Here is a 21,100-nt window from a genome sequence, read left to right as displayed (position 1 = left end):
GCACTCCAAGCCCCAATGCCCAGCGGAGACCCACAGGCCGGCAGCCCAGAGCAGGTGCGTCTCCCAGATGGTTAGGGGTTTGCTGGGATGGAGACTCTGCCATGGGAAACCCTAGCTGGCTGAGCGGGACAAGAGAGAAAGTGAGGAAGAGTGTGCTCCGGGCATGCTGCACCCTCGGGGCTGGCGAGGCCAGATGGCCTGTCTACAGCCTGAGCTGGGCGGTTACCTGTGGTCTTGTTCCCAAACTCCGAGTAGAAGTCCTTGTCCACAGGCTCAGGTGAGGGTGTGCGTTCCAGGGAGGAGAGCACGGCCATGAGGTGCTGAAGGAAGCAGTGTGTCAGGTAGCTGTCCCGAGTCAAGCACGTCACCACCTGCATCGGGGAGGAGCCTGTGGGAGAAGGGGCCGGTCAGGTACAGGCAGCTGCTCCCAGCCCTGTCCTTGCTGCTAGAGCGATCTCCAGTCTCTCGCAGGTCAGCCTGGACCTGGAGACCACACAGCCAGGGCCAAGAAGGCCCACGTGGGAAAGCATCATGGGGCCTGAACAGAGGCCACTTCTCAGGCCGGAAGGGCTGTGACAGTTTTCTGGAAGGGGATACAGAGGCATTAGGGAAAGAGCTTAGTTTTCTCTCCTCAGGAAGTGTGAGTCAGAAACATCCTGCCTTGAGCACAGGGCCCACTCAGCCTGCCTCCGGCACTGCCCCGCACTCGCTGCTCTGTCCCTCCAGCCCTGAGCCCTGGCCGGTGAGTTCTGCACTCTCAGCAGTTCCTGAAGCTGCTTCCTCCCACTCCCGTGAAAGGGCTTGTGAGCAGAGGACTCTGCCTGCGATAACGCACCCACAGATGGAAGGTGGGAGCCCACTGGTAACACTGGCCTTCACTAAAATAGGACAAAGCAGTGGTCACTCACCCGTCAGCCGGAAATACTGGTCAAAAAGCCCAACGTTGACTGTCTGTAGGTCACTGAGTTTTAAAACAAAGCACTGGGAGATGTGGAAGGGACTGTTGTTGTAGTCCGTGTTTTTCTGATGCCAGAAATCTATGGAGGAAAGGGGGGGGGGGGGTGCCAGGCGAGCATGAGGGGCCTATGCATAGCTGAGTCCAGCAGAAATGGGTCCCCTTGGCTGGCCTAGGTAGCTGAGGAGCACCATCCCCCCTCCACACACACAAGGCCTCATGGGCAATCTGAGCCGTGCCTGACTCAGGGGAGTCACCAGGAGCCCCCCACTGGGGTTCTGAGGGGCAGAGCTGCTCCAGCCAGTATCATGGCTAGTGCCCAGGTGCTCCCCAGGTCCTGGCTTGGCGCCTTCATGTCTGACCCTAGGTCCCTCATGGCAGCGTGGGAGGGGGGGCTGTTTCACCCCCACCCCCAAGAGATTCTCAGTCCAGTGCAGCCGAGTCACTGCTGACTGAGGCCATACAACAGGCCCACCTCTTGGGCACAAGCTCCAGCTCCCGGGCGGCAGCAGGCCCCGGTGCCTACCCTGCAGTGGTTCCGAGAAGTGGCGGCGGAGGCCGTCGTGCAGCACGAAGTACACGGCCTTGGTGGAGAGCAGCATGCAGGCGGTCACCTCCAGCCCCGGGGTCTGGTAGAACACCACCGAGGACCACATGAGGTGCCTCAGCTCCTCATTCTCCACCTGGACACCAAGGGGCTGGGTTAGGGCTGCAGGAAAGCAGGGCAGAGCACGCAGCTTCTCTTCCAGACCGCGCCTGAAACAGCCCTCCGGGCAGGCCCCCCATTAGACCCACCACCCTGTGACGTGCCCATAGCCTTGGATGAGGAGACTCAGGCAGGTCATCACATCGTGTCAATAGATTAATAAACTTGGAAGCAGAGAGGAGGTGAGGAAGGGGAGATGGATGTGCAGTGCGGTGTGCCGGGGGCCCAGGAATAGGAGTGGCCGCAGGGGGCAGTGATAATTGGACAACGGACCAGGAAAGGGCAGTCCGGGACCTCCCAACCTAGGCCCTCCAGCTGTGAACAGCTGAAGCTGGGGAAAAGCCAGCACAGAGAAGCCAGAGAATCTGAGGCTGACCCCAACACAAACTCTGCACAGTCTCCAGGACCAACCATGCTACCTCTCCACACAGGTGCCAGCCAGCAAGGCCAGCACCCAGGCCACTACCTCTGCAATGCTGCTGTGGAAGAACTCGACGATGGCACTCCCCCGCAGGCTGGCAATGTGCCGGAGCGACGCGCAGGCGGGCAGGTGTGAGGGGATCCGATTCTCCTCTGAGGTGGACTGGATCAGGTGCTCGCTTGGGTACTGGGCGGGGGCCTCAGCTGGTGCCGGGGCCTCCCCTAAGGCTGGAGCTGGGGTCTCCTCTGGGGCTGAGGCCTCTGTTGGGGCTTCTGCTGGAACCAAGGCTGGCACTGAGGTCTCTGCTGGGGCTGGAGCTGGGGTCTCCTCTGGGGCTGAGGCCTTTGCCCGGGCCAGAGCTGGGGCCTCCTCTGGGGCTGGTGCTGGCGCTGGAGCCTCTGCTGGGGCTTCCTGGGGACTCCGGTCAACACTGCACCTCCCAATCCCCCAAGAAAGACTATATTAAGATGTAGACCCCAAAGGAGATTCATATCACATGCTCAACCTCAGAAGTGTGAGGGGAACGCATGCACCACACACACTCCACCTATGGGGCCCTGGGAAGACAAAAGAGCAGAGAAAAGGTACCCAGGCCCTTTCTCTCGGGAGATAGATGGGCAGATGGGGGCCCCCCCGGGCTAGGACGGCCAGACACTGGTGGCCCATAAAACCAAACACTTATATTGAGCAGGTGGTAGAGGAGTCAGAAATGTCACTGCAGAGTCCAGAGTATGACCCAGGTACCCAGGGCTGGGATCTGGGTGCAATCAAGTCTGAGAACCAAAAACTCAAATTACCCCTCAGTCTGCCTTTGGGTCCTCTCAGGTGGCTCAGGCTTTCCTCCACCCCAACCTGGACACGGAACCCTTAAAGCTCCTGGAGGTTGGGGCGCTCCCTGCAACCAGACTACATGCCTACATGCCGGTGCCTGTGCTGAGGGAAGTCCTTAGGAATTGTCTTCTCAACTGGACAGTCTAGCTGTCAAATCAGATCCCTGCCCCCTGGCCCTGCACTGGGCCACATGCCTCTAAGAAGCCCCCCTGGCCCTGCACTGGGCCACATGCCCCTAAGAAGCCCCCCCCCCCCCGGCCCTGCACTGGGCCACATGCCTCTAAGAAGCCCCCCCCCCCCCCCCCCGGCCCTGCACTGGGCCACATGCCCCTAAGAAGCGCCCCTTCTGGCCCTGCACTGGGCCACATGCCCCTAAGAAGCCCCCACCCGGCCCTGCACTGGGCCACATGCCCCTAAGAAGCCCCCCCCCCCGGCCCTGCACTGGGCCACATGCCTCTAAGAAGCCCCCCCCTGGCCCTGCACTGGGCCACATGCCCCTAAGAAGCCCCCCCCATGGCCCTGCACTGGGCCACATGCCCCTAAGAAGCCCCCACCCGGCCCTGCACTGGGCCACATGCCCCTAAGAAGCCCCCCACCCGGCCCTGCACTGGGCCACATGCCTCTAAGAAGCCCCCCCCGGCCCTGCACTGGGCCACATGCCCCTAAGAAGCCCCCCTCTGGCCCTGCACTGGGCCACATGCCTCTAAGAAGCCCCCCCCCCGGCCCTGCACTGGGCCACATGCCCCTAAGAAGCCCCCCCCCCGGCCCTGCACTGGGCCACATGCCTCTAAGAAGCCCCCCCCCCCGGCCCTGCACTGGGCCACATGCCCCTAAGAAGCCCCCCCCCGGCCCTGCACTGGGCCACATGCCTCTAAGAAGCCCCCCCCCCCCGGCCCTGCACTGGGCCACATGCCCCTAAGAAGCCCCCCTCTGGCCCTGCACTGGGCCCCATGCCCCTAAGAAGCGCCCCTCTGGCCCTGCACTGGGCCACATGCCCCTAAGAAGCCCCCCTCTGGCCCTGCACTGGGCCACATGCCCCTAAGAAGCCCCCCGCCCTGGCCCTGCACTGGGCCACATGCCCCTAAGAAGCGCCCCTTCTGGCCCTGCACTGGGCCACATGCCCCTAAGAAGCCCCCCCCCCGGCCCTGCACTGGGCCACATGCCCCTAAGAAGCCCGGCTGTCCTCCTGCTGGCGCGAACAGAGATGCGGCTGCAGGAATGCAGCAGGGGCCTGTTCCTGCATGGAGTCCCACTGTGGGAAGGTTGCAGCCAGGCTCTCGGGTGGCAGGGAAATGTCACCAAAGCCTTAGCATAGGGGCAGGGAGATGGGGAGACAGCTGGGCAGGGCCACCTTGAGCCTAAGCTGTTCACTAGGCATCAGAGGTCTCTACAGAGGGCATGGGATTTGAGCTGGGCATAGGAGAGGCACCCAATTTAGCCAAAAAGAGGTTGGAAGCATCAGTTCGGCGGGAAGGTTGGAGGGAGAAGGCAGGCCCCGTGAGATGCTGGGGTGAGAATATCCACTGACCACCAGGATAGACGAGAAAGCGAGCTTGACTATGTCTCGGGGAACAAGAAGGTGACAAATGAAGGCTTTCTTGCCCATGAGGGGAAAGACCCAGCATATGTGCAGCCAGGGGGCAGTGATAGGAGATAGGGACCCCCTTAAGGGCACAGGCCCCTTGAGCCCCAGGTGGAGGTGAGCTGAGGGTGGGACCATGCCCTGCCCCCCCATAGACACCCCCTACCCCAGCCTCAGGCAGCCCTCAAGGAAACCCAAGGAGGGGGCCCAGGGAAAGCCAAGCTGGGGGAGGGGGCAGGGCAGAGAAGAGAGTGAGAATGAGCAGGACAGGGCTCCCAGCTGCCACTCCTTCTTTCTGTGCCTCAGTCTCCCCAAGAAAAAAAGGAGCTTTGCATAAGGTGACTACCCAGCTCACACACTCAGTTCCTTTGAAGGGGACTCCCCAAATTACATGCAGAAAGAGAGCCCCATCAGCAACCCTGACCTTCCTGAGCAGGGCTGGGTGGCTCTCAACAGGGTGAGGCTTGGCATGGGACTGTGAGCCCCTGAGGGGAGGAGATGGTGGGTGATTCTTGGAGGCTGGGCCTGGGCCCAGTGGAGCAGAGAAGGCCAAGCCAGGTAGGGCAATCTCCTCAGCCTGGCCTGCACTGCTGGCAGGAGCTCAGGCACCCGGACCCAGCCATGCAGGGCCCTAAGTGGCAGAGGACTGGGCCAGACTGTCCTTGTGAAAGGACAGCTTTCTCAGGCCTCTTCTGAAGCCCTGGGAGAGAAGGAACAACCCTGTGCCAAGCCCGAGGGAGTCAGGGACACTGCTGAGGGCGGTCAGGAGCTGAGGAGGAGCTGAGGGGCTGGGCCCACTCTAGACCCAAGCGCACTCTGCAGGTGCTCAGAGATGGGGTTTGAAGTGAGTGGTCTCAGACGTAGTGATGTGAACACCCTGCGCACGTACCAGTCCCATGCCCCTGGCCCCAAAAGCCTGTGCTCAGTCTCACCTGACCCTGTTCTCAGCAGGTTGGCCATCCACGAGGGGCCGCTGGGACTGGCCCCCAGTCGCAGGGGTCTTGGCGATGACCACGGTCTTCAGGTCCTGCAGCGAGGCCCGCAGCTGGTTGTAGATGCGCAGGAAGTGGAACTTCTCATGGGGCAGCACGAAGATGGCGGTGACAAAGCGGTAGCCCACAAGCAGCTCCAGCACATGGCCATCGGCAAAGGCACCCCGTGGCTGGGTGCAGCTGCGCGTCGGGTCCAGCAGCACAGTGGAGAGTGGCACGCGGCTGAGCTTGAAGCTGTTGCGGTTGCGACAGTTGTGGGTTCCACGGTTGGGCATGGGGTTGAAGTCAGCCTTGATGACGTTGAGGTGCTGAGGCGTGAGCAGCAGCCAGTAGGGGATGGCAGCGGATTTGACAGCCTCGGAGGGTGCACAGCAGGAGCGCCGCACGGCAGAGCAGAGCGTGCAGCTGGCCCACTCGATGTTGCCCGAATAGTCCCCGGCAGCCGTCTGCACCATGCGCTTGTCGCTGTAGACCAGGTAGACCGGGAAGCATCCTTGGCTGCGCTCCTGGCAGCCGCCCGCCACCTTGTAGAAGGTGAGCAGCTGGCGGAGGAACTCCTGCAGGCTGGTGTGGCTGCCATAGAGCACGGGGCTGCAGAGCATGGCCATGTGCTGTGGGGCGAAGCACGAGCGCAAGTCGGCGTGGAACTCGTGCAGGTTGGCGGCATCCGAGATGATGAAGAGCGTGTTCTCGCTGTGCCGCACCTTGAGCACCAGACACAGCTCTGGCATGAGAAAGCCGAACTCAGTGAGGTCGCCGTGCGGGAAGCAGAAGACGAAGCGGAGGGAAGAGAGGATGTGCTGGCTGCTGCCCCGCGACTCCTGGTGCGGGATCTCGAAGACAGCGATGCCGAAGTCAGTGAGCACGAGGCAGGCGGCAAACTGGCGGATGCTGCCCTGCACGTGGATCAGGAAGCACCAGAGCACCTTGAGGATGCGGATGTGCTCCAGCAAGAAGTCCTCGTCTGCACCCAGGGCCCACTCCAGGGCCAGGCGCTCCTCCTCACCATCTTCCTCCTCTTCTTCCTCCTCCTCTTCCTCTCCCCGGCCTCCTTCCTCCTCTTCCTCCACATCTGGAGGCCCCATTTCAAAGTAGCGGTTCTCAGCCACGTCCTCGTCGTCGTCATCCTCGCCCTGGCCCTCCTCCCGCTGGTTGGCTGCCTCTATCCAGGCGGGCAGCTGCCGCTCGATGGCCTGCCGGATGAGTGTGCTGAGGCGCTGGATGAAGTCCTGGTTGGTGGCTGTGTAGCCAATGCAGGTGAAGGGCAGGAAGATGATTTGGCCAGACCCAGGCACCACCTGGACCTCCGGCTCCGAGTGCTCTGAGCTGTGTGAGAAGCCAGGTCAGTGACACGCTGGGCTGGGACACCCCACCTCTCAAGTCTGGGGCTACACCCTGGTCCTGAGGAACCAACTCATGGGTATCCCAAGCCTGCTCAATAGCCGAGCCTATTCCTAGGACAAGTGCCCCGCTGGGGAGCCAAGGTGCCAGAAGGCTGGGGCCACCAGTCTCTCCAGAGTCCACATGCCCAGGACTCTGATGACAGATGTTCAGGCCAGTCCTGCCCACATCACACCGGTTCCCCCACCGGAAGCATCACAAAGATCTTAGTCATTCAGGCGCTGGCCGCGAGCCCCAGAGGCAGTGAGTGCTCTAGAGCATGGAGTCGCTTGCTGACAACAGCTCCCTTCGGGGCGTGCTTAGGACCTTCACATTTAAATTCAAGCCCCTCTCGGCCACTACTGCCCTCACAAAGTGTGTGTATATCGGGGCGGGAAACCTCCTCTGCAAAGGGTCACAGGATGAATACTTCGGGCTTTTGGGGCCCCCAACCACATAATCTTTTCTTTTTAAAAACAGCTCCTTAAGCATGGAACAATCATTCCTATCTCACAGGCTATGGACCAAACCAGCCTCGATCTGCTGATCCCTCGTGTAGGATGACATGTCATTAGACTCAAATTTAGAAGTAGACCAGAGCTTTCATATCTGTGTTTAATTTAAAGGAAGAGGTAGTTCTGGAGGACTCCTGTGAATACATATTTAACAAAATCCAACTAGTTACCACTAGCCCACAGCTGAGTGTGTACAGGCCTTCTCAACCTCTTCCTTACCTCGCACCGCCAACAGCTCCAGGTATGTCCCTTAAATCATCAGAAGGGGCCTGACAGAGAAGGAAATGTGGTCAGCCCCCACCCGCTTCGGCCATTCCCTGGCATTTTCTGGTGCTAGACCCTGAGCCAGGCACCCTGCCCTCTATCCTCCCTCCCTGCAGGAAGTTCCTCACCATCCCACACTCCATTCTGGGGTGAATTATGGGGCCTGGAGACAGAGAGACCCCCAGTTATCCTGCCAGTGCACAGCAAGGCTGATTCCCACCAGGGTCAGTTTGCCCCCAGCTCACACTCCCAGCTCCTGGGCCAGAACCTCTTGCCACTCTGAAATTCAGTTTGTGCCGCTGGGCCTAGCATCCGAGTGCTCCCTGTGCCACCCCAGAGGGTCCTCATGGGCAGTACACCAATTTGGCAACTGGCCAGCCGAAGACACGATGAACAGAGGCTGCACAGTACCTGGCAAGGCCCTCCCAGGGGTCTCTGGACAACAGGGAGGGAGAAGGCAGTGCCATGGTGTGCTGGGATAAGGTGAGGCCTCTCAGACGACCACAGGGTCACACGGCCCTGACTGTTGTTGAATAGAGATGGGGCTAGAGGGAGGTCCAGGTAGCAAGCACACTCTCCAACATGGCAAATGAGCCACTCACACCACACTTGCCTCCTCCTCTCTTCCCAGGACACACGGAGGAGCTCTGGAACCCTTAGCAGCAGCCAGAGAAGGTGCCACAGTCACACAGTGTCCCAAACTACCAGGATGACATGCAGGGATGGGCAGAATAGTCCTGGGGTGCCAGGCAACAGGCGAGAAACTCTTCCTGATGGGTTTGGAACCCAAACAAGGCCCCTTCCACTCCAGAACCTTCAGAATTGCTTTCCCCAAGGGAATCCACTCATGTGAACTAAAGGTTATCTGGCTTTGCCCTCCAGGGCCCAGTGAGAGAACTGTCTGTTTCCACTAACAGAGGGAGATGGGGAGGAGGGAGGGGGAGATGTAGACGGGGGAGAGGGAGAGAGGGAGAAGCGGGGCGAGGAGGGAGGGAGGGAGGGAAGAATAAAGGGAGGGAGGGAGGAAAACACAAAGCAGAGTACACCAATCGCTGGCAGCATCTGCCACAACTCTAGGCAGGCCACCTCCTACTTCCAGATAGCCTCAGACAGAGCTGCACAGAGGTAACCAATCCGCAGAAGCAGGAGGCAGGCATTACCTGTCCTGCAGGGATGGACTCCAAGGAATCAGAGCATCCCCGAGCAATGGGCCGGTCCTCGGGAGTAAGACTGTCGGTGGATGAGAGGCTGCTGGCCAGGGCCTCCTCTTGCACAAACATGATTCCTGGAGAGACCAGGGGCAGGCGGGTGGGACAGTGGGGCAGGAAGAGCAGCCATTCAACAAATGGGACTGGGTCCTCGGGATTCTGGCATGGCCGGGGGATTGTCAGACCCCCAAACCCAGCCACATGGATTACAGAATAAAATGTTAAAATTGAAATCTTGAAATAACTTGAACAAATGATTGCTTATCCAATTTCAAGATAGAGACTTTCTGAGCCTAAATCGAAAGGAAGAATTTGAAATGTGACTACATAAAAACTAAATTTCTATAAGTAAACAAAGAAATGAAAAAAAGGCATTTGCAATATTTGACGAACATTTATATCTTTCTATAAAAAGCTGTTACAGCCCTAACCGGTTTGGCTCAGTGGATAGAGTGTCGGCCTGTGGACTGAAGGGTCCCAGGTTCAATTCCAGTCAAGGGTATGTACCTTGATGTTTCTCTCTTATTGATGTTTTTAACTCTCTATCCCTCTCCCTCTCCCTTCCTCTCTGTAAAAAATCAATAAAATATATATATATTTTAAAAAGCTGTTACAGATGACAAAAATAAGGGATAAAGTTGGGAATCCCACTAGGAGACAGACTGCAAAAAATGCAGACACATTTCACAAAAGATGGCCAATAGATATCACACAAAACAATGCTCACCCTCCTTCACAAATAAGCACAGAGGGGCAAGCTGGAATAAGACACCAGTTTTGTCTCTCATTTTGGCAATGTTTAGACTGTGCGTGGCCCTGACTTGGCCCAACTGGGTAGAGGCAGGCACTGGCGTGGGAGCTGGCCCGCCTGTCAGGAGAGCAGTTTGGCAGTATGTCCATCAAGAGCCTTAAACATGTTCACTCCTAGAGCCTTTCCAGAACAATGGCTGGACACAGCCCACCCCAATCTGACATCTCTGCAGAGCTTCAGACACACAAGGGGCCTCGAGGACTACCCACGCCCGGCACCCGTGCCTTGCTTCCACAGGACCAGCCCTCTGGCCTCCCTAGCCAGCCTTCCACACGCTGACTTACGCACTGTGGAAACACTGGGTGTTTTTAAATCCTGCTGAGGCTGTTTTACGTTTAAGCCCGATATCTCACACCTAGACTGGCCGAGGGCAAAGCCTTTTTTAATGTTTTCCTAAGTGCAGTTTGTTGGGTGAACACGGGGCATCAACCTTGTTCCACAAAAATCTGGAAGAGCCCAAGGCTTGGCCTGGCTTTACAACCAGGCACCATACGTTAGAGCCCCAGAGGTCACAGACCCTAGTCCAGCTCAGCTGCTGCCCAGGGACAAGACAACTCGCGGAACCCAGGTCCTCTGCCCATGGGGTAGGCAGGCTGAGGGCCCAAGCCCAGACCCTGCTCCCCCTTCCAGCGAAGCAGCAGGGACTGCACAGGCAGGAAGGGCCAGCACACAGCTATGCATAAGCACACTGTTCTCTCCTAGAACCCCCTCCTCCCTCACATGCTCAGGTCCTGCCCAGCTTTTGAGGACCCCTACACACAACCTCCACTGCAAAGCCCCCTGCTCTAGCCATACCTCTCCCTCTACAAAACGCCCCCAGGCACTCTGTCCTGTTCTCCCTGGGGCACACAGCTTCCTCAGGGGCACAGTCCTGGTCATCTTGAAACTCCCCAACAAGGACGCGGGAGAGGGAGGCCTCCATGACCACTTCCGATGAGTCAGGAGCAGTGCTCGGTGCTTCCCGCGTTGGCTCACGCACATCTCGTTTACAGTTCATCACATCTAAGATGCATGGGCGTGCATCTTGGTCTTAGCAGGTGTCCACGGAAGGTTTCCACACGACTCCATCACGAGTACCAGCAACTATGAGACAACACTGACTGAAAGACGCATCTCAATTTCAGAAGTCGTGTGCATCTTAGAAGTGATGAAGTTGGGTGTTCACACTTTATAGTTGAGAAAACAGAACTTCAGAGAGGCTACAAGTTGCTTGAGGGAACACAGCCAAGGAGGTTGGGACACAAACTCAGCTGTCTGACCCCAGGAGCCTCCTCCTCACCCCTTCTCTCCAGCCTTTCAGCTCTGCCCTGCCTGGTGAGCCCACCCTGGCATTCCGCACATTAGCGCCTATCGGTCACAATCTTCTGTGGCTCCAACCAGCTGGCTAACAGCTTCTGAAATGACCAGAGGCCTGATGTTCACTGGACAGTTCCCCTTCACACAGGCCTCTGAGTGCCCAGTTTATTCACACATATACACACTTCTAGGGATCAGGCTGTTCCCACATGGAGAAATCCATGCCCAGCCACGCAAGACCCAGCAGCTCATGGCTGGACACAAAAATATCTATGGATTCCTCCATATTAGCGAGAAAAGAAAGCAACATTTTCTTGCCACACCCCCCTCCCCACCCCCAGCCCTGTTTGGAGCCAAGGAAGTGAGAACTGGGATCATCTCCCTGCTTCCTTCCTGGACCAGTCAGTACAAACAAGTGGTCAGAAAGGGCCACTCAGAGGACGGGATGAGGACATCAGGAGAGCAATTGGATGGGGGCCCGACTTTGCTTCTCACAGAAAGGAAAGAGATGTGCACACACAGACGTCCACTGCAGTTTTATTTGTAAGAGGTGCAAGTCTGGAGACAGTGTCTAAATGTCCAGCAGCTGGGGAAGGGGAACAGACGAGTGAGCCACTCGGTGGTGTGTCCCCAGGAGTGGGGGGCAGTGAAGAAGGGGGCTGAGGCCTGGGCCTGGCTGGTGCAGAGGCTTCACCATCAAATAGGGCGCTGCCTGTAGCTATGGCCCTGGGGGCGATGCCTCACTCACCCGCCTGCGTCTGCTCTCTACCAGCTTGTTCTCCGCTTGCTCGCTCACTCACACACTCGTTCATCACCTCACAAAAGCTGGCTGAGAACCAGCTAGTCCCTGGCCTACCTAGGACCACTTGCCTCCCTGTCCTCCACAGTGCTGTGAGGCCCAAAGAGGGTTTTGGCCCTGAGCAGGAGATGGGGGTCAGGGAAGTCTTCAGTGGGATACAAACCTCCTGCCCCTTTTATGTAAAAAAATAAAACTTTCTCAGTCAAGTGTTACAAAAACAAACTGGCAATCGCTCTGGCACGTGACATGAGCATCCGTTCTCAGGAATGCTCTCTGCATCTCTCAGCTGTGACCTCAGTGCACCGCCCTGCAGCAGGCCGACTTACCCTCAGCATTCTCCCTCCTTTCTACCCAGCCCTCTTCTCTGACGTGATGGCTGCAGAGTATTTTGCACCACTGCCTAATCTCCCTCTCATCCTCTGATGTCTGTCACATCCCCTGCTTTGCTAGCATAAATAGCGCTGCAGTGAGCAGTTCACCATCTCCCCTTCCCATTATCTTATCCCACCAAGATAAACTCCCCACCACTTGGGGTTACCAGGTCAAGGAGTGGGAACGTTTTTCTGGCTCTTGAAACATAGGGTCAAACTGTTTTCCCAAGACCTCACACCAAGTTCTGCATCTCCAGGAGCCCGGGTGGGCGGGCGGCGTTCCTTCCTGTGTGTCCCGAGCCTCGATTCCACTCGGGACGGCACACCCTCCCCTCTTCCGTGGGGGCCGGGCCAGCAGACACTCTCATGGGACCTGCTTCACTCACTCATCTCCGAGGATGCCTGGGTTCAGAGGTGAAAGCCCTTTGAAAACGCTAAGACAGTGGGCAGGTGAAAAGGCTTGGTCTCCCATGGGTCCTGGACAGCCTGTCTGGGCCCCACAAATAGTGTTTGGGCCTGAGCCACTGAGATGAGGCGATGACAAAAGCAAGTTCCCCATGCAGGGATCAAGGCAGCCGATTCAGGACAGTAACTTGCTTGGCTTCCCGTTAATGAGCCAATCCACCCACACAGCCTGCGGGGGAGCCAGCAGCCCTGAGCCTGTTCCAAGAGCAGCCTCAGGGCCGTAGTGACACCCTATGGTATCCTAGAGGAGCTGATGTGGGTGTCAGAACAATGGGGGGGGGGGTGGTCCTCACTAAGCAAACCACAGAGCTGAAATCAGGCCAGGCACCCCCACCACGTGCCACCCAGAAAGCAGCTGGCTGGCAGACAGCACCACACCCACCCTGTGTCTGAACCCTGCCAGGAGCAGGTGCCAGCACCTCCCCCCCGACCCTAGCCCGGCCAGGGCCCATGTGGCTCTGCTAGGCAGAAAGCTACATACATGATTACCTTGGTTGGAGAGGATGGGCTGGGGCAGGGAGGCGGAGGTGGGAGCCACGGTAGGAGGGGAGCTGCTGGGTCTGACACAGGGGGCAGTGGAGAGCTGGCAATCCTCGCCAACCTAGGAGAGTGCTCAAGTCAGCCCGGGAAAGAAGAGAAGGATCGGGAAGAACAGAACTCGAAAAGCCAGGGATGAGGAGGAGAAACTCAGAGGTTCTCACAAACATTGGGGATGGCGAAGTCAATTTCACCTAGTCCTCACAACCCTGTATAGCAGGTCCTCTCACCACCCCCACTGTGCAGATGAAAATGGACGGTATGACTTGCCCAAGGTCAGGACTCAGTGGCTCTGAGTATGCCCAGAGCCCAGTTCCACTGGAGCCAGCTCCTTCCTTGGCTGCTCCTCACCACCACTCCTCCATACAGACCCACCTTCTTCTCAGGCTGGCCCAGTTTGGACTTGACCTCCTTGGCTTTCTGAATTGCTTTCAGCACTTCCACCGTGTCCAGCTCCTTCTCTGTGGTCACTGAATTGTCCAGACAGACCTACAGAATCCAGAAACGGCCATCAGCCTAGGGACTGGCAAGCAGAGAGCAGAATGACAGGAGCCTGGCAATGTGGGGCCACCCATGGAAGTTCCTCACCCCCCATGGAAGTGACCTGCAAGTTCCTTAGAGCGGTCCAGGGAGGTCCCACAGGGCCTAGTCTGTTACTGGGAGTCCCTTTCCAAAAAGGTGAGGCAGGGATACAGGGTCCATTGAAGAGACCTCTTGGATGGCTGGGGTTGGGGGAAGGTGGTGACTTGAACTAAGTCCCCAATTACGGTGGAACTCAGATCAGCAAAGAGCCTAGAGAAGGCCTCTGGGCTGGGGAACTGGAGGGCAGAGGCATGGAAAGCAGGCACCCTGTCTGCAAATGCAGGAGGGGTTGTGGGCTGGCAGGCAGTGTGGAGTGGGCAGGAGGCAGCATATGTCACCTGGTGAACACTGTCTTGGTGACAGTGTGAGCAGCATTTGGGACTGAAAAGAGATTGAGGGGTGGGGGAGGATGAGAGAAGAATGCAGACTTCCAGTATCTTCTGGCCCGGAATTTGGGAAAACGGGGGAGGGGCCTGCTTGAGGCTAAGGAGACAGGTGAACCTGGCTAAAGACCTGTTCCGCTGGCAGGGTGGCTGTTGGCCAGACACACTCAACAGGCAGCAGATACTGCTGGGCTACACTGGCAAAGGTGGGCACACCCTTGGGGTCTGTAGTCAGACTTCATGGCCAGAAGTCATCCAGAACACAGGATTTAAAAAAATATCTTATTTCTGGCCTTGACCAGGTAGCTCAGTTGGTTAGAGCACTGTCCCAATATGCCAAGGTTGCAGGTTTGATCCCAGGTCAGGGAATATATGAGGAGCAACCAATGAGTGCATAAGTGAACAACAAATTGATCTTTCTCTAAAAAAAAGAAAAAAAAAGAAAAAATATTAAATATCTTATTTCTAACCCTTGCCTATAATAATCAATATTACTTTTAACAAGCTGAAGACAGTTCCTCCACACTCAGGCTGTGCCTGTGGGTTCATGGGGAGCCCTCCTGGGCTGCAGCTCTGCTGGAGGCGATGTGAGGAAGTCCTCTGGGGAACAGGACGGGCTGCAGGAAGGGTGAGGGAGTTTTTTCTTGGGGAGGCAGCAGACTTCCCAGAACTGAAAGGCCACTTAGGGCGAGGAAGTCCTTCTGAAGCAGGCAACGGTAATAAAACAGTGGACATCAGCAGTGGTTCTGGCTGTGAAGATGTGGACTCTGTCTAGACGGTCTCTTTGATCAAGCTAACCCCCACCCTACCCCCTACCCTGGCAGCCTACCTCAGAGGCCCTCTCTCCAAATTGAGCCAGCACCTTGGTCCGGTAGTCGGGGATGATGCTCAGGGGGTTGTTCAGCAGAGCCACATGCTCCAGACATGGGAGGCTGCCTATGCTCCGGACCTCCTCCATCTGCAAGGCATGAATTCCATTCCCCTTGTCCCTTCTTTTAACACTTTGGCAACATGACAACACATTTGACAGCCTTTTAGATGAAAGAAGGCTTAGCATTCTTCTTTAACGTGATAAACAGCCATCCCACAACCCTGACATCCGAACAGGGGACATGGCTCACCTGTTCGATTCTGTTGTTGCTGAGGTCCAGGTTGACCAAGGAGTAGAGCTTGTGCAGGCCACTCAGACTCTCGAGCAGGTTGCCAGCCAGGTTCAGAGTCTTGATGTTCCCCAGTTTGGTGTGAACCCCTTCCAAGGAGGACAGCTTGTTGTAGGACAGGTCCAGGTGCACGAGGTTGTACAGGTGCTGGGGCGACATTGAGAACAGGGTAAGGTGGTCTAGGTCAAGGCTCCAAGGAAAGGGAACCGACACTAATGGTGTGATGAGCCTCCAACCCGAAATGGCCAGCTCTGCAGGTCAGCTCCATTCCCTCTGGCCGATATTGGGAAGGGAACTCTCTTTTCCCCTGCACGTGCCACAGCCCAGCGGCACTCCCTGCAGAGACAGCACAACCCACAGGGTAGGTGTGAGCTTTGAAAACGAGCTTGTACCTTCATGATGGAGGTGCACCATCTTCACCTCGCTTGATTTGTACTTATGCATCTTTTCTAATTCTGGGGAACTACAGTAACAATCGCTCCGTGCATCACTGGGACCCTAAAGGGATAGCAGCAGCTCCTGCTCCTACAAACCTCTGGGGTACCCAGACACCTCTCCAGTGCCCGTGAGAGAAAACCCAGGGAATGGCCAAATTCCCAAGGCTGAGTCAGACTTCTGAACTCTCAGGGACCTTGTAGAAGCCCATAGGTGGCAACAGTCTTCAAAGACATTATTACCTGCAGGTTGTCCACAACTAGCACTCCATTGTGACTCAGGTCCAGGAACTCAAGCTTTGGAATCAGTTTCTTATGGGGAGAAAAAAGACAACACCTGACATTACTCTAAGAGGCTGGACCCTATGTCACCTCTGCACATGGTGGACAGACACCCTGGGACTTTTCAAAAAATGTTTTTATTGATTGTTTTTCCTAGAGAGAGGAAGGAAGAGGGAGATGGGGAGGGAGAGAGAGAAACATCAATTGGTCGCCTCCTGAATTTGTCTCAACCAGGGACCAAATCTGCAACCTGGGCATGTGCCCTGACTGGGAATCAACCTTTTGGTGCCTGGGACGACACTTGCCAAGGCCACCCTGGGACTCTTCCTTTTTTTCCACCCCCCATTAATTCTCACCGAGGATATTTTTTCCACTGATTTTTAAATAGGGTGGAAGGAAGGGGGAAAAGACAGAGAGAGGAACAACAATGTGAGAGAGACACATTGATTGGTTGCCTCCTGCATGAACCCCGGAAGGATTGAGCCTGCAACCAATGTACGTGCCCTTGAATGGAATAGAACTCGGGACCCTGCAGTCCAGACTGATGCTACAACTACTGAGCCAAACCGCCTAGGGCAAGGGACTCTTCCTTTTGACCGTGAACTCCTGGGCTGGCCATCTCTGCAGGGCCAATGATGTAACACCTCCTAGTGCCCACCCAGCGGCATGTGCACAGGAACACTCAGGGACTCCAGTGATGAGCACACACCCCATTTTTATGGAGCATGTGGCTTATGAAAATGACAAATGGCTAGGTCCCAGAGAAGGAAGTCTGCCCATCTTTTTCTCCAATCCCAACCACTAAGAAGCACAAATACCTGAGTCACACTCCCATTTCCCAAATGCTATCTGGATGTCACTCTTACAGAAGCACATCTGGAATCTGTGGAGTGGTTTTTACACTCCACTCCTTAGGAGTAAATTTCATCACTCACTATGTTTTTATATCAAATGTGCATATAATTGGTATGCCTCATTTGGTTCTAAGTACTATCTCACTTGCTTTAAATAATCCCATTTTCCAATTTTAAAAATTGCAGGCAATGCACAGAGCCCATGTTTTCTGTGGTCTTTCCAGAAAAAGCCACTTAAATACCCAACCTCGGGTAGAAAACCCCAGAGCCCACTGCTGAGAGCGTACCACAGACTCGTCAATCTTGGAGATGCTGTTGTGGCTCAGGTCTAGAGTGGTCAGTGCTTGCCATGTGGGGATGATGGCAGTCACAGGGCCTTCCAGGGCTGTGCCTTCTGGCTCCCACTCATCAAATTCCGAGGCTTCAGGAACGAGGACTTCCTGTGCAAGAACATCTGTTGAGCACACTTGGGCCCTCACGCAACACTCAGTGGGAATGCAATCATTGCAAAATTTCAGGAAGAGCTTGGGCATATTTAGCAGGTGGAAGTGAACTTGCATTAAACTTGGGCTTTGGTTCATATGTCTTTAAGCGATTGTGAAATAACTGAAAAGCTTAGCAACATACAGTTATTTGGAATACGTTCCGGTCCTGCTTCAGGAACAAAGGCTTTTCAAGCTTTTGCCATATATATATATATATGGTGATGCCTTTTCTGGTTTAAATTTCAAAGGCTAAAGGTCAGAATTCGTGGTGTTTCCAGGCAACTGTACTTTCCAAGCTGGCACTATGGACAGCAGGCTCTTTTAACCGTTACTTTACAGGTTCAAGTCCAACAATTCTGAGGTAGCAGCACAGTGCACAGGGGCACCATCGAAGGGGAGGGAGGCAGGCCTCCCCATTTTGACGTTTCAGGCCCACAAGACCTCTCCTCTCTCGATGGATCATTTTGAGCCCCGTGAGCCAGGCGGCAGGAAGTTCTTCAGAGAGAGACAAGGTTGCCTGACACCCTTGCTCTTCTGACACAAGTCTTCTTTTAGTCAGTAAGCCTCACATTTCACCGAACCTAAATCTTGATCTGACAGTCTAAGTCATAAAAGTTGCCACTATGCTTTTCTGGAGAATTTTAACATTACTAAAATGCAATCCATAAAAAGGCAAATAGAAAAGAAACCTCTTACATTCTCAATGTGATTATTACTGCGGCTCATATACAAACATCAGAGCCTAACATATCCACAGCCTCACCTGTCTCCTTTAAGTCCACTAAGAACAAGACACAAACGAGTGCTAAGTCGGCTTTTTAAGCTTAGAGAAACATTTATATCAATCTAGCTATAAACGTCCTGCCAGTTGCCACTGCTTAACAATTTGCTCATCAAACACCAGTGACTTTTTTTTGAGGGCAGGGGGTGGGGGACCCACTTCCTTAAAATGTCTTGTTTAACAGCATGATTTTTGATGAAGATGTGGACTAAAGCATACCAGGCGTTGCTAAGTGCTGGAATGTCTCCCTTGAGTGGATGGCTACCCAGGCCTAGGGAAGGTTCAGCTTCTGGTTTCTGACAGTGGTGCTGCGCACTCCCACCCTCGGTGGGGGGGGACCACAGCGCAGAATCCTGCCCTACAGACATCTCCAGGCAAGAAACAGGGGGCACTCGCCTTCATCGAGGTTGCTGAGAAGCGCACACTCATCGTGCCTAAGGTGGGCTTCGAGGCGACCAGTCCCCGGATGTGCTTGGCATCACAGTGGCTTATCTGGAACAAGGAACAGCCATGTCTCAGGAACGGCATCACTTATCCAACAGAAGCCTTGGGTAGTGGCAAGAGGTGATTCAAATCCTGTCTCTCTTTCCCCCAGCTTTCAGTGCTGACTAAACAGCATCTGAAGAATCTGGTAAGACTCACTGAGCCATGAATTCCATTTCCCATGTAGGGGGCTGCTTGGGGCTTGGCAGGTGGACAGAAAGTGTGGGCCACAGAGATCAGAGCTGAGAGCAAGGGGCCTCTGAAGCACAGTGAACACGGTGGACCCTCCTGTTCACCCTGCCCCACTCCCCTGGTGTCCGCTGTCCTGTGAGGGAGCACGGCCGGGGGGGGGGGGGGGGGGGGAGAGGGGCGGGTGCAAAGCCAAAGCACACTCCCCTGAGCCACTGCTGGAGTGACACATACCCAGGCCCTGGCAGTGGAGCCTCAGCCTGCTGAGCCAGGGCAAGGCTGGGCCGGGCACCCCTGACTTCTCAGTCCTCACTTGGCCTGCACTGGTCGAGTTCCCACCAGTTCCCACCAAGGGAAGCGATCCTCCAGGTCTCTGAGACAAGCCCAGAATGTTGCAGGCAGAACAGTCCAATGTGTAGCAGAGGCTCTGGTGTTGGGATCAGCTGAATTGAGATCCCAGCTTTCCCCTCATTAACCACGTGGTCCTGGCCAAACTTCCTAACCTCCCTAAGCCTCAGTTTTCTCAACTATAAAAGGGGAATAAAAGTGCCCACTTTACAGGGATATTAGGAAGAATCCACCAAGGAGTGTACATCAAACATGGGGCACAGGGTTGCACACAAAGGCCATGCTTGAGAAATAGATGTTTTAATACATTTCGTATTATTCGTTACAGAGTCCCCCTTTCATTTTAAAAATGGCAACAAAACTGGCATCCTGAACCCAAATGCTCAGCAGTGAGTAATGCAAAGTTAGGTATGGGCGTGCCAGAAGGTAGAGAACTCCAAGCCCTCTGCTGACCTGCCTTGGGAAAGACCTGAACTAGCTCTGCCTGAGCCTCAGGATGACTTCTCAGCACTTCAACTCGAACGAGGAGGCCCAAAAGGAGTGGGCACTGGTGCTCCATCCTGTTCAAATGTTGCCCATGCCAGGGGTAGAGACATGCAGACCAGCCAAGAGCAGCAGAGCCCCTCTTTCTCTGCCTTCAGGTTGGCCTTACTCCCCTAGATGAAATCTGCCACATACGAACAAACACGGAAGTAACAGTGCCTTACAACTAAGTCCAGTTATTCATAAGCAAGATGATCCCTGTGCAGGGCTCAGCCTTGCCTGCACTCCAGGGCCCAGGGCCTTACCTCCACCTGATGAAGAGACTTGAATATTGACAGATCAAAAGGCAGGAGCTGCTCCTGAATGTTGCTGGTCCCAAAAGGTCCTTCTGTGCCAGAAACCTGCAGCACAGATATGGCTTGTCAGGGATGCTGCCACATGGCTCCACATCCATGTTCACATGATCGACTCTAAGATCTGCCTGGCAATGAGGCATGGTGGACATGCACCGCGTCAACAAAGCAGGCTAAAGCTGAGGTTTAAAGTAAGGAACATTAGGTCATGACTGCCCCCTGGTGCTCACAGCCAGAAGCTCAGTGCCAAGAACACCAAAAGTGGCCTTCCTTCCTGGGATGGCCCACCAGCCTCTTCCACACACACTGCCAGTCAGTGAGCAGTTAGGCCCCGTGCTGGCTGTACGCCCACGTCTACAAATGAGCTGCTGCACTTACCTTAAGGTACTTAAGGCGACAGGTGAAGTCCAGGATGTGCCCGAGATCAGTCTTGGCGTCCCCACTGGCACATGTGGGCTTTCCCAGCTGCAGCTGCTCAGTGACCGCATAGAGCTGCAGGGGCCTGATGGCAAAGACCTCGCCGGCCCCCAGGAGCTGTTCTCCTGCAACAGCCATACCCGAGGCTGAGCACCCACCTCCAGCCCTGTCCTAGTCAAGCGGCCAGGGTGTCTGCCCACCTGGCTAACAGTTAACAAGCATTTGGCAAGCACCTGCTATGGGCACGGCACCACGTCAGCCACCATTCTGGGCACACAGGAGCAGATGCCTCCTGAACTCATGGTGGGCTCGGCACACCCAGAACATGGGATTAAGGAGGGAAGGGCCATCGGAGGTGTGCCTGGGGAGCCTCCCTAAGGTGAGGCTCAGTTAAAACCTGACGTATTAAGCCAGGATAAAGCTGACGCAAGGCAGCATTGTGGACAACAGACCTATGCTGCAACCTCCAAGATACAGACATCTTAGTTAGGTGAAGCCTCAAATGCCAGCACAGTGTAGGGCCTGAGAGCAGGCGGGGGTTCTGAGCCAGACAGACTAGCATTTGGTCCTCACTCTGCTCCTTCCAGCCACGTATCCTCAAGCAGATCACCAAGCCTCTCATCCTCAGTGCCCTCATCCGCACCACCCCCCCCACAAAGGAGAGAGAGGAGGTGGCATGGCAGTAAGATGCTGAACACTAGGCTGGACCACAAGAAGCACACCTCACATGTTA

The 21,100-nt window shown here is 55.7% G+C and overlaps 1 protein-coding gene across 9 annotated transcripts in view; it reads right to left on the bottom strand.

Moving 5' to 3' along the window:
- LOC307113377 (nischarin) overlaps positions 1–21,100 on the bottom strand; it is a 65,007-nt gene that overhangs the window by 29,816 nt on the left and 14,091 nt on the right. For 7 of the 9 annotated variants that reach the window (XR_013814836.1, XR_013814837.1, XR_013814838.1 and 4 more), the window contains exons 5-20: positions 20,329–20,492; positions 19,903–19,998; positions 18,487–18,586; positions 17,116–17,264; positions 15,936–16,004; positions 15,220–15,405; positions 14,928–15,056; positions 13,509–13,622; positions 13,086–13,197; positions 8,807–8,931; positions 7,602–7,651; positions 5,428–6,813; positions 2,128–2,512; positions 1,482–1,638; positions 909–1,037; positions 227–388 (exon numbers count right to left, since the gene is read on the bottom strand). Coding sequence is in view for 5 of the 9 variants with exons in the window: in XM_079795016.1 (XP_079651142.1) it covers positions 227–388; positions 909–1,037; positions 1,482–1,638; positions 2,128–2,512; positions 5,428–6,813; positions 7,602–7,651; positions 8,807–8,931; positions 13,086–13,197; positions 13,509–13,622; positions 14,928–15,056; positions 15,220–15,405; positions 15,936–16,004; positions 17,116–17,264; positions 18,487–18,586; positions 19,903–19,998; positions 20,329–20,492 (3,513 nt within the window). In the remaining 4 variants the exon portion in view is untranslated. The other 2 variants (XM_079795012.1, XM_079795011.1) reach the window with 2 other exon arrangements.

Source organism: Cnephaeus nilssonii, assembly GCF_951640355.1.
Source record: "Cnephaeus nilssonii genome assembly, chromosome: 17".
Lineage (NCBI taxonomy): Eukaryota > Metazoa > Chordata > Mammalia > Chiroptera > Vespertilionidae > Cnephaeus > Cnephaeus nilssonii.
The sequence above is the reverse complement of the archived record's forward strand: the minus strand, read 5'-3'. Positions and strand labels throughout refer to the sequence as shown.